Source organism: Cynoglossus semilaevis, chromosome 5 (assembly GCF_000523025.1).
Source record: "Cynoglossus semilaevis isolate Cse_v1.0 chromosome 5, Cse_v1.0, whole genome shotgun sequence".
NCBI lineage: Eukaryota > Metazoa > Chordata > Actinopteri > Pleuronectiformes > Cynoglossidae > Cynoglossus > Cynoglossus semilaevis.
The window spans coordinates 17,888,559-17,899,029 of NC_024311.1; the positions used below are offsets into that span (position 1 = coordinate 17,888,559).

General features: G+C 42.2%; 1 protein-coding gene across 4 annotated transcripts in view; it reads right to left on the reverse strand.

The window, feature by feature from the left end:
- Nucleotides 1-10,471, reverse strand: part of esrp2 (epithelial splicing regulatory protein 2) — a 16,347-nt gene that overhangs the window by 3,000 nt on the left and 2,876 nt on the right. For all 4 annotated transcript variants that reach the window (XM_008310885.3, XM_008310884.3, XM_025055694.1 and 1 more), the window contains exons 4-15: nt 7,124-7,237; nt 6,897-7,011; nt 6,694-6,789; nt 6,233-6,287; nt 5,692-5,802; nt 4,889-5,021; nt 4,613-4,655; nt 2,231-2,532; nt 1,553-1,783; nt 1,119-1,317; nt 299-500; nt 7-199 (exon numbers count right to left, since the gene is read on the reverse strand). In XM_008310885.3, the coding sequence (XP_008309107.1) occupies nt 7-199; nt 299-500; nt 1,119-1,317; nt 1,553-1,783; nt 2,231-2,532; nt 4,613-4,655; nt 4,889-5,021; nt 5,692-5,802; nt 6,233-6,287; nt 6,694-6,789; nt 6,897-7,011; nt 7,124-7,237 (1,794 nt within the window). The remainder of the gene's footprint in view (nt 1-6; nt 200-298; nt 501-1,118; nt 1,318-1,552; nt 1,784-2,230; nt 2,533-4,612; nt 4,656-4,888; nt 5,022-5,691; nt 5,803-6,232; nt 6,288-6,693; nt 6,790-6,896; nt 7,012-7,123; nt 7,238-10,471) is intronic.

The following is a 10,471-nucleotide window of genomic DNA, read 5'->3' on the forward strand; positions in this document are numbered from 1 at the left end:
ACTCACCTGGTATCCTTGGAAGAAGCTGAGGATGTCTTTGACTCCGGCGTTGTACGGCAGACCCTGCATCCTGACCAGAGCGCCGGGCTGGGTCAGCACGGAGGAAGCAGCTGCAGGGTGAGGCTGGGCTGCCACCGCTGCTGCCACCGCTCCGTGTGGGGCAGCAAAGTAACTGACCGTGGAGGGGGAGACCGGAGGACTGCGGAGACAGCGTGGCACAAACGGAGGAAAATAAAACTTGAGAAACGAAACGAAACGTAGCCACAGATTTGTAAGGAGTGAAGGACTCTTCTCCAACCTGGGGTAATAGGCCGTGTAATTCATGTTCATGTTCATGTAGAGGTGGGGCTGATGGGGGTAGTAGGCCATGGTGTGAGGGCTGTGTGCCGTGGTCTGTGGGGGTCTGGGAGCAGCTAAGAGGGGAGGCTGGTAGAGGGCAGCCTCAGAGAGGATGGCTGGTGCAGTGGGGAAGGCAGCGTAGGCTGTGGGGGGAGACAGACCTGGGGGGGAGACACAGAAGACAACCATACATCAAAGTACTGCTCTGTTATATGTGTATATACACACACAGTATCACAACTAAAATCCTGTGACATCAATCGTACAGTAGCAGTAACGTCCAACAAACTTCTGTTTTTCCATTCACAGGACGACATACTTGTGTAGCAGAGACAACGTTGACGTATTTACATACAAACACCACTAGGAGTGTGTAATGTGGGCAGCTGCAGTGTCTCTCACTGTCAAAATAAGGACGAAACAGTGTCGGCAGGACAGCGAGGTGTGATGGTGTGAACATAAACAAAAAAATTCAAATCTCATCCAAGTGAGTGAACGCAGGAAAAAAAAGAAAGAAAGAATCAGGAAGTGTTTATTTACTGGAGAATCTGAGAAATGGATTTAAAAGACACGTAAAATAATGACGGACAAATGAAAAAGATCAAATTATTAGTGACTAAAAACAACACTTTTTTGTTGAAATAAAAACACTACTTGTTCCTCTGCGAACCAACAAAGATTCAGGACTGAACAGAGCTGCTAACGCCACGTTTCCAAGTGTGACCATAAATACTGACTTTTTCAAAATCCAAGTTAGAAAAACTCAGAGTTTTACTCACAGGGAAGTTTGCAGGGAGGAGGAGAAAGGCCGCTGCGATTCAGCGTTCCTCCCATGAGCACGATGCTCATCTCCTCGGTGGAGCACTGAAACACCTCCACGTACCGGTCCTTCATCGTCTTCTTGTGGCACTTCTGGGCCACCATGAAGGCTTTGTCTGACGACTTCATTTGGATAAAGGCGTCACCAGAGGGTCGACCCTGCGGCGACGACGGCCAAAAAGGCAGAATTAAAAACAGTTTGACAACAACAGTAAATCAGTCACTAAAACTGTAGTAACTGTATTAGAAACAACCATAAAACAAAAAAAAAACAACCATAAAACTACAAACTAATACAAACAAAAACCTAAATACACATTTGAAACACATACAACTGAACCAACACGACAACAGGTGTCGACAAACATCGTCCCGTCGTGTCCCTCAGTCTGACCTGCTGGTTGAGGACCATATGGACTCCGTGAGGTTTGATGTCCACCGTGTGCTCTCCCATGAACTCCAGGATGTCCTCGATGCCGGCGGTGTACGGCAGACCTCGCAGGCGGATGCAGTCACGAGTGCTGCTGGCCGTGGGAAGGAAAGGAGGGGCCAGGACCGGGACGGGCATGATGGGAGAAGAAGGCAGCGTGGAGATCAGAGGTGTGGACATGTACCTGTTCAGGACCTGAGAGACACAGGAGAAACACGTGGTGTCATTTTCTACATTTTAACAATGAAAATGATGTTCAACATGTCACACATTTACAGCCTAAAACAGGGGTCGACAACTGTTTTTATTCAGACGGTCAGAATATTTCTGGAGGCCGGACACTCAAATAAAATAAAAAAAAATAAAAAAAATCACATGTTTGTGATTAACATTTGATGTTAATTTTAGAATCCAAACACAACACACACACCCTGTATTATGCAACACGGACAGTTTTGTAAAGCTCACAGTCCTCTGATTGGCTGACCCACATCGTTACCACACTACATTTCTCACACATCCTTTATGACGACTGACATCAGCTTTATTTCAATCACTCATCAACAAATCACACATTTCCAACGAAACCTAAAAAACAACAATTATTCATTTCCATGTGTTGATTCACCGTGAGTGACTCACCTGCTGCACCTCGGCGGCCGTGCTGCGGAACAGCTCGATGTACCTCTTCCCCAGGATCTGTTTGTGCTTCTTCAGAGAATTCTGAGCGTATTCTTCACAGGAGAAAAGCACAAAGGCATCACCGGTGGGCCGTCCGTCGGGGTACTTGACGAAGAGGAGACCCTCGGCGCCATCTGTGACGGGGCTCTCGGGACCGAGGAACGCCAGCACCTCCTGTGCCGTGGCCGTGAAGGGCAGCCCTCGCATACGGATGATCACCTGGTTCTCCTTGGACAGGAACTGGGCCACCTCGTTAGAAGTACCTGGAGACGGAGGAGGGGGGCGACACTGAACACCTGAACACCTCGTTAGGGTAACTAACGAGGTGTGTGAACGACAGGTCAAAGATCTCGTTGTAGGACTAATCTTGTATCGAGAAAAGAAATCTGCCAGAATTCAGATTTACAGAATTATTTAATGACCAGAACCATGGGTAGGATGTTTCTGGAAAATGTATTTCTTCTGAATATCAGATTTATCATGCAATGCATTTGCTGCTTAATATTAATTTCATTTTACACCAATAAATAAGACTAACTTTTCACATTATAAAACTGCACCAAGTCAACAAACACAATCACACCTTATCTGTTCTCACATCTTTGACCTCGGTTCAAAAGTCAACGTTTGAGCTGAAAATCAAAATTTAACTCGACACGTCCTCAAATCAAACGTCAGCTTTAATTTCATTAGCCTCGTCTCTTTCTAGAGTCTGTTGATTGTGATAAAACATCCGGTCGTCTGCGGTCGACCGGTGCACCAGTGTCTTGTCTGTCTGGCTCTGTTTACATACAGTCCAATCTGTATTGATCTTAACTGTTGTGGGTAAAGTCCAGCGTTGGACTGGGAGCCGCAGTAAGTTATCTGCCCTGGGTGGCTGTATGTCTTTGTGCTGTCTCTGCCCTGAGCAGCACAGGCCTCAGGCCGGCCTTTGTCTCTTCACACCACCGTTGAATCAGTTCAACTGGTTCTTTCACCAGCCGCCGGCCCTCCTCTCCCTCGAGGGAAGTGGAGCCGCGGGCTGAGTGGACAGGTGAGCTGCAGTTAGCCAAGAGTGAAATTTCTGTCCAACTGGTCTCTGAGGGGTTGGGCCGGGGCATGGGGAGGTAAGGAAGGAACGGCTGGGGGCCTGGAGGTGGGGGGGTTCTCACAATGAGGCTTTCATTAGTGGGAGATAAGCTGCTGGAGTCGGTGAGAGGAGGCAGAGGTACAGGTAACAGGAGCGAGCGCCGCGGCTCCTTAATGGTCACTAAAACTGCTCTTCTACAGATGTTGACGGCTTGTGTTTATCCCTGACAAATGCCAATGCCATTAACACAGACGGAAACCAAACACTGAGAACTTCATCACATTTCAATACAAACAAGGTGGAAATATAAAGAAAAGGGAAAAAGGAAAAAAAAAAACAAAAAAAAAAAAGGAACCTGACCTCAGGCAATCTTGAGGAATTCCCCTCCGGTGGCCTTGTAGACCTGACATAGGAAGAGAACCAGAAAGACCTCAGTTTTTTTAACGAAACACAAGCCGACTTAAACTTCACGGAAAAAAAAAAAAAAGGGAAAAAGGAAAAAAAAAAACAAAAAAAAAAAAGGAATCTGACCTCCGGCAATCTTGAGGAATTCCTCTCCGGGGGGCTTGTAGACCTGACATAAGAAGAGAACCAGAAAGACCTCAGTGTTTTTAACGAAACACAAGCCGACTTAAACTTCACGGAAAAAAAAAAAAAAACAGGGATCTGACCTCCGGCAATCTTGAGGAATTCCCCTCCGGTGGCCTTGTAGACCTGACATGGGAAGAGAACCAGAAAGACCTCAGGGTTTTTAACGAAACACAAGCCGACTTCAACTTCACGGACAAAAAAAAACAAAAAAAAAAAAGAAATCTGACCTCCGGCAATCTTGAGGAATTCCTCTCCGGGGGGCTTGTAGACCTGACATAAGAAGAGAACCAGAAAGACCTCAGTGTTTTTAACGAAACACAAGCCGACTTCAACTTCACGGACAAAAAAAAAAAAAAAAAAGGAACCTGACCTCAGGCAATCTTGAGGAATTCCTCTCCGGGGGGCTTGTAGACCTGACATAGGAAGAGAACCAGAAAGACCTCAGTGTTTTTAACGAAACACAAGCCGACTTCAACTTCACGGACAAAAAAAAAAAAAAAAACAGGGATCTGACCTCCGGCAATCTTGAGGAATGCCTCTCCGGTGGCCTTGTAGACCTGACATGGGAAGAGAACCAGAAAGACCTCAGTTTTTTTAACGAAACACAAGCCGACTTCAACTTCACGGACAAAAAAAAAAAAAAAAAAAGGGAAAAAGGAAAAAAAAAAAAAAAGGAATCTGACCTCCGGCAATCTTGAGGAATTCCTCTCCGGTGGCCTTGTAGACCTGACATAGGAAGAGAACCAGAAAGACCTCAGTGTTTTTAACGAAACACAAGCCGACTTCAACTTCACGGACAAAAAAAACAAAACAAAAAAAAACGTGTCCAACATCAACAGCTTTTTAAAAAATATTTTAAATTGAATCCATCATCTCTTGGTTTGAGTTTTAAGAGTCAATCTCTAAGAACTTTCAGAATTTACTTTTCTGTTTTGACTCCAGTAAATATCAAACCTGACCTCGATGTAGCGATTGCCCATGTGGTGTTTGTGACGCTCCAGTGCCAGGTCTCTGTGTTCCACGTTGACGAAGCGAACCAGGGCTTCGCCGTTTCTCCTGCCCTGAGCGTTGAGACACAGGGCGACGCCACCTCTGGAACACAAGAGTGACGTCATCAACACCAGAGCAGAGAAAGTGGAGGTCGAGACTGACGTATGTGATATGAAAACATTTGTCAATGTTTGGATTGTTAAACTTTACCATTTCAAAATAACAAAAGAAAGAAAAGTGAAGATGTTCCCTAAATAATGAGGGCTCTTAAATCACACCCTGTTCTTGACTGGATGTATGTGAGGTTACTGTTACATCTGTGGCCATGATTGATTTGTTCACAAATGCAGGAGAGTTTAACCATGATTGACTTGTTCACAAATGCAGGAGTTTATCTGGTTCATCCAGCAGTAACATAATTAACTCAGAGAAATAAAGTTTTAAACTGAGCTGTTTGGGAAAAAAAACAACTAATTTTCAGTCAGGTTCCACAAAAAAGTGTCAGGAAAGATATATTCTTATTGTTCTGTTACATGTAGAAGTGTTAGAATATGGGAAATAGAAATTATACCAGAAACAGAAGAGAGTTGTCCTAACAAAATTTGATCAAAATTTTACAAATCTAATTCTCAAAACTTCAGAGTTTAGAACTTTTAAAAAAATAACTTAAAATAAATAAACGATATCCAAAATGTTAAAACTGTTTTAATACTAATTATCTTTGGAACAGTGTGATGGTGAAGATCGGCTCAGGCCTCAGACCAAAACATACTTGGCGATGTTGAGGCCTTTAAAGAAGCGAGCGATGTCCTGGTCCGACGACTGCCACGGGAGTCCTCGCGCTCTGATCACCGTCTCACTGTCCACCGGCTCAGTCTTACTGCTGCACAACAACAACACACATGCCGTCAAAAGACCTCTCACAAATCAACCCCCAAAAACCCACTCCGTTGGATTATCCTACAACTGTAGACAAAGAGACCACTGACTGACTGACTGACTCCCACACTCTGAACACAGAAACACAACTCCATTAAATGATTGAATGTCGGGGGTGAGGGGTGGGGTGGCGGTGTTGTCAAGGTGATGGGCTTCTGGGTGCGTCTGAGGGGAGCAGGATGCTGTGCTGTGGCCTGGATGACCAGTTAAGTATTTGATGACAAAGTTGAACAGCTTTAATGACACACTTGTAGTTTCAGATCTGGAGTCAGAGAACGGCTGCAGGGCGTACACAACACTCCCAGCAAACAGGTGTGGCCCGGCGTGTACACTGGGGGTGGGGGTGGGTGTGTGTGTCAGGCTGCCATACGTACCATGTGCCGGAATCAAACTTGTATTTCACAGTTTCAACACAGGTGAATTTGTGATCTAGAAAAATAATAAACAAACAAAAGTTATTTTAATGTGTGGTTGGAAATAACTATTTTCTACTGCTATTCTTTTATTTATATATATACATATATATAGATGAGGACACTGCATACCTAGATGTTATTACGTTTGAACATGGTTGTTAGTTTAGGGTAAACCTGATTTACGAGGCTTGGTACATACTGTACGTTGGTGTCATTTTACACCCATTAATTAATCCATCATAAAGTTTGAAATTAATTCTTCCATTTCATTTAATTCCATGCCAACACCATGACAGCAGAACTGACGTACATTTGATGACGACTTAATTCACGGTGCCGTTGAGTCCATCATTTCTCAGCTGAGTTCAGAGTTCAAATCCTAAAAATGAGACACTTTAGGTTTAGAGTCAGTAACTCACTGTAGGGCTCAGCCAGGAGGGAGAGCACCAGCTGCACCATGGTCCTCACCTCCCTCACCCCCATCAGCTGCTCTGTCACAGCAGACAGACCAACATCTGCATCAGGAGTCAGGGAGGTTCAACAGGTTGTTGTTGTTTTTTTTCATCATTCTCTTAACGACAATAAACAACAGATAAAAATGTACATGTACAGAAAAAGATACATTCTGTCATGGAGGAGATGGTGTGATTCTGCACCGGGCCAGCAGTGGGGCAGCATTTTTCAAATTCTTTTCTCAAATCCACAAATGAAAAGAAACATTCAGGAAGGACAAGATTCTGGAAAAAAGAAAAAAAAACACAAAAAAGAAATGATTCAGTTTGACAGTTCATGATGATGATGATGTGATGAAGCAGGAAGTAGGGAGGGGTGTGTGTGTGTGTGTGTTACCTTTTTGGAGGCTTCAGGGTGGATGGCCTGTCTGATGACCAGAGGACTGATGACACAGAGTGTGCAGGAGTTTCTACCCAGACACTTGACCTCTGCTGACACTGACTGTTCAAACTGTTCACCAAAAAAAACAACAAAATAAAAAAGTCTTTTGTTACGCAATTGAAAGATCAATTTTTCTCTAGTGAAAAATGAGCTGGTTTTTTGACAAAGACTTTTGTTCTGTTTTTTTTTTTGGTTTTTTTTAAAGGTCTTTCTCTAAGACTTTCATCAACAGGTAGATAAAGACTGAAGTTGTTGTGTGACATTTGACGTGTGTTTATAGACGGGGAAACTTGTCCAACACGTTTTTGTGTTTGCCAAGTGAGAAATGGAGCAGAGCACACAACACTAATTATCAGGATAGTTCACGTCTCAGCAGGACCAACAGTCCGGGAGGCGAGAAGAACAAAAACACCCCGTCTGTCTGTCTGTGGTTTTTCCTCTTCCTTCTGCCTTCAACCATTAAAGAGCAAAGACGAGGCCACTTGGACACAAGACCACCTGAAACTCACTAACTGCTGAGCGTCACGTGGCCACTGGCAGTATATGACAGTTTAGGTGAGCGTGTTTGGACAAGCTGCTCAAAAACCACAAAGGAATACAGGACCGTTTGGAAACAGAGAAAAGCTGCTGAAAAAAAAATTTAAATGACTTTTTTTTTATCTAAAATAAATGGAGAAACTGTAAAATTGAACTTTTTAACTTTTGGTTAACCTCCAAATAACTTTCCATTTTTAAACTCACAAACAGTTGTCATTGTAATGAAGCGTATTTTTCATGCAGTCGTGCAGACACCACCATCAACTGAATGGTGTTTAGTGTGTAAAGACCTCAGAGAAGGAGAAGACTAAATGTCCTTGGGCTTTTTAAAAAACAAAAACAAAACAAAACAAAACATGTACTTTCATGCAGGACAGTCCTGGACGTCCTCAACATGTCTAAGACAGTAAGAGTCTGATGAAGGTCATGTCCAGCCAGGACAGGATCTCTGCTGCTCAACTTTTACAGCATGGCCAAAAATTAAAAATAAAAACATCAATAACACAGGGTAAAATGACTTAAAACCTTAAACTTAAAAACTGGGGTTTATCTATACGTGTCATAAGGTTAAGTCAGAAAACTTACAAACACTAAGAGAGTGATCTGGGTGTCAGACAGAAAAAAATGTAAGGATAAAAAATAAGAATAAGAATTATTGACTTATTCCAAACTGGAATGACAGTGAATATCATATGGAATATCATTAAAAAAAGTGATTCTATTTATTAACAACCTAAAAATATATTTAATATTTGAACTGTGTCCTGTCTAATGTATTTTTTCCTGATATGATAACAACATGTATCTATAACCAAAAAAATAAAATAAATCCATCAATACCAACAATATAAGAAGTTACTGTGTGTGAAGCTGTTCCTTTACTGATGAAGTGGTTAAAGAAATCCATATCTGTGTGATAACGTCTGTCGATGATACAGTGCCTTTATGGTCATTGTGTCCATGTACAATAAAAATAAATTTTTACACAGCTTTTTGTTTACATTAACAACCACACTAACATTTGCTCAGAGTGGTGTCTGTAACTCCACCTTGGTCAACAGCTGAAGAGAAAAACAAATGTTACAGAACAGGTAGGTAGACACACCCTCGCCTCTTATAGTCCAAGTTTGACGCCACTTCCCTCGTTCAACAAACAAGATTTATGAAGAAGACAAATCCAGCTTTGACAAAAGAAGACTCAGGCAAAGAGTCACTGAACTAACGCTCAGCAGAAGGCTCAGGATTCTAGGATAACCAGTTTGTCGTTTCTGTAAAACTACACCAGAACTGCTGAGCAACAGGAACAAAAATCTTTTTCATTTCATCTCACTCCACTCTGTGAAAGGCATCTTCACATATGAGGGGGAGGCAGTGGTCTTTGAACGTGGTCCTATCAGGGTTCACTCTTCGGTGCAGCTGGACAGTTTGTATGGAGAGGTTGGCTGGTGAATGAAGGTCGAGAAGAATTCTCTGATAAAAGCGGCGGGGAGTGTCAGAGCAGTCCCTCTGTTTGAAGGTGTGTTCACATGCGTCAGGTTTGGGTCTATAAATACTGACCCTGTGTAGACCACGCAGCACGCAAAAAAATGGTTTAAAAAAACCCAACAGTCTGACTGTTTGTAATGTGACACAACAAAAACAAACTCAACAAAAAGCATCGCAGCCTGTATACGTCAGATGTACTGAAGATTTAACTTTATCTTTAAGATTTAACACGCAGCACGCGAAATTTGGTTTAAAAAACCCAACAGTCTGACTGTTTGTAATGTGACAGAACAACAACTCAAATTCAACAAAAAGCATCGTAGCCTGTACCTAAAACAAAATGATTTGAAAAGTTCACTCTACATTTAAGGCAGGGTCTCAAACTGTATTTGTCAGAGGGACAGAATAATTCTGTACAGACACTTTGGCTCAAATAAAATGAAAAATAAAATAAAGCCTCTGGGTCACTGGTTGATGATCACTTAAGGTTTTATATGTCAACAAAATAAAAGAACGAATGGCAAAGATGAATCGCTAAAAAAAGGGTTGAAAAGTGCATTTCACTCGGGATCCAGTAATTTGGAGAGTGAAGAAACTACTAACTTTTTTTGTTATTAAAATCAACAATGAGGCCCAGAGACAAGCTGGGACTTTGAAACAGTACAAATGATTAGAAAGAATTGTTTTTGTGGGCGGCCTGACTGTATCAAGGTGGCTGTGATTCACACTACAACATTCTTCAGCCGAGCGTCACTCCCTGACTCTCTCACTCCCTGACTCTCTCACTCCTTCTTTGTTGTCATTCTCCATTGTGTCGTTCTAATTAAAGACCGTTCAGAATTAAACGTTACAGAAGAACACATTATCAAAACTTAAAGAAACTTTAGAATATTAATTATAGATGTAAATATTAAACCTTGAAATGGTAGTTACAAAAGCCTCAATCCCAAAAACAAACAAACAAAAACAAACTAGACAATGTGACAGGTTGTGTTGTGGTTGAGCAGTCACTTGTAATTGTAGACGTCACGTTGTGACAAAAACAACATGGAGTCACAATGACTTCAGGAGTTACCTCTTAATAGTTAGAGAATCTCAATAACGACATGGAAACTCGCTGGTTCTCTACAGATTTTTTTCATTTCCGTAAAAATATTATTTCCTTCAAAACTAATTAGTTATTGGTGTAAAATTCACCCCCAGTGAACTGTTTTACCAACACGACTTATCAGTGTGTGTCATCGTTCTGAAATACTTCTTAGATCTAGCATTGAAATCACA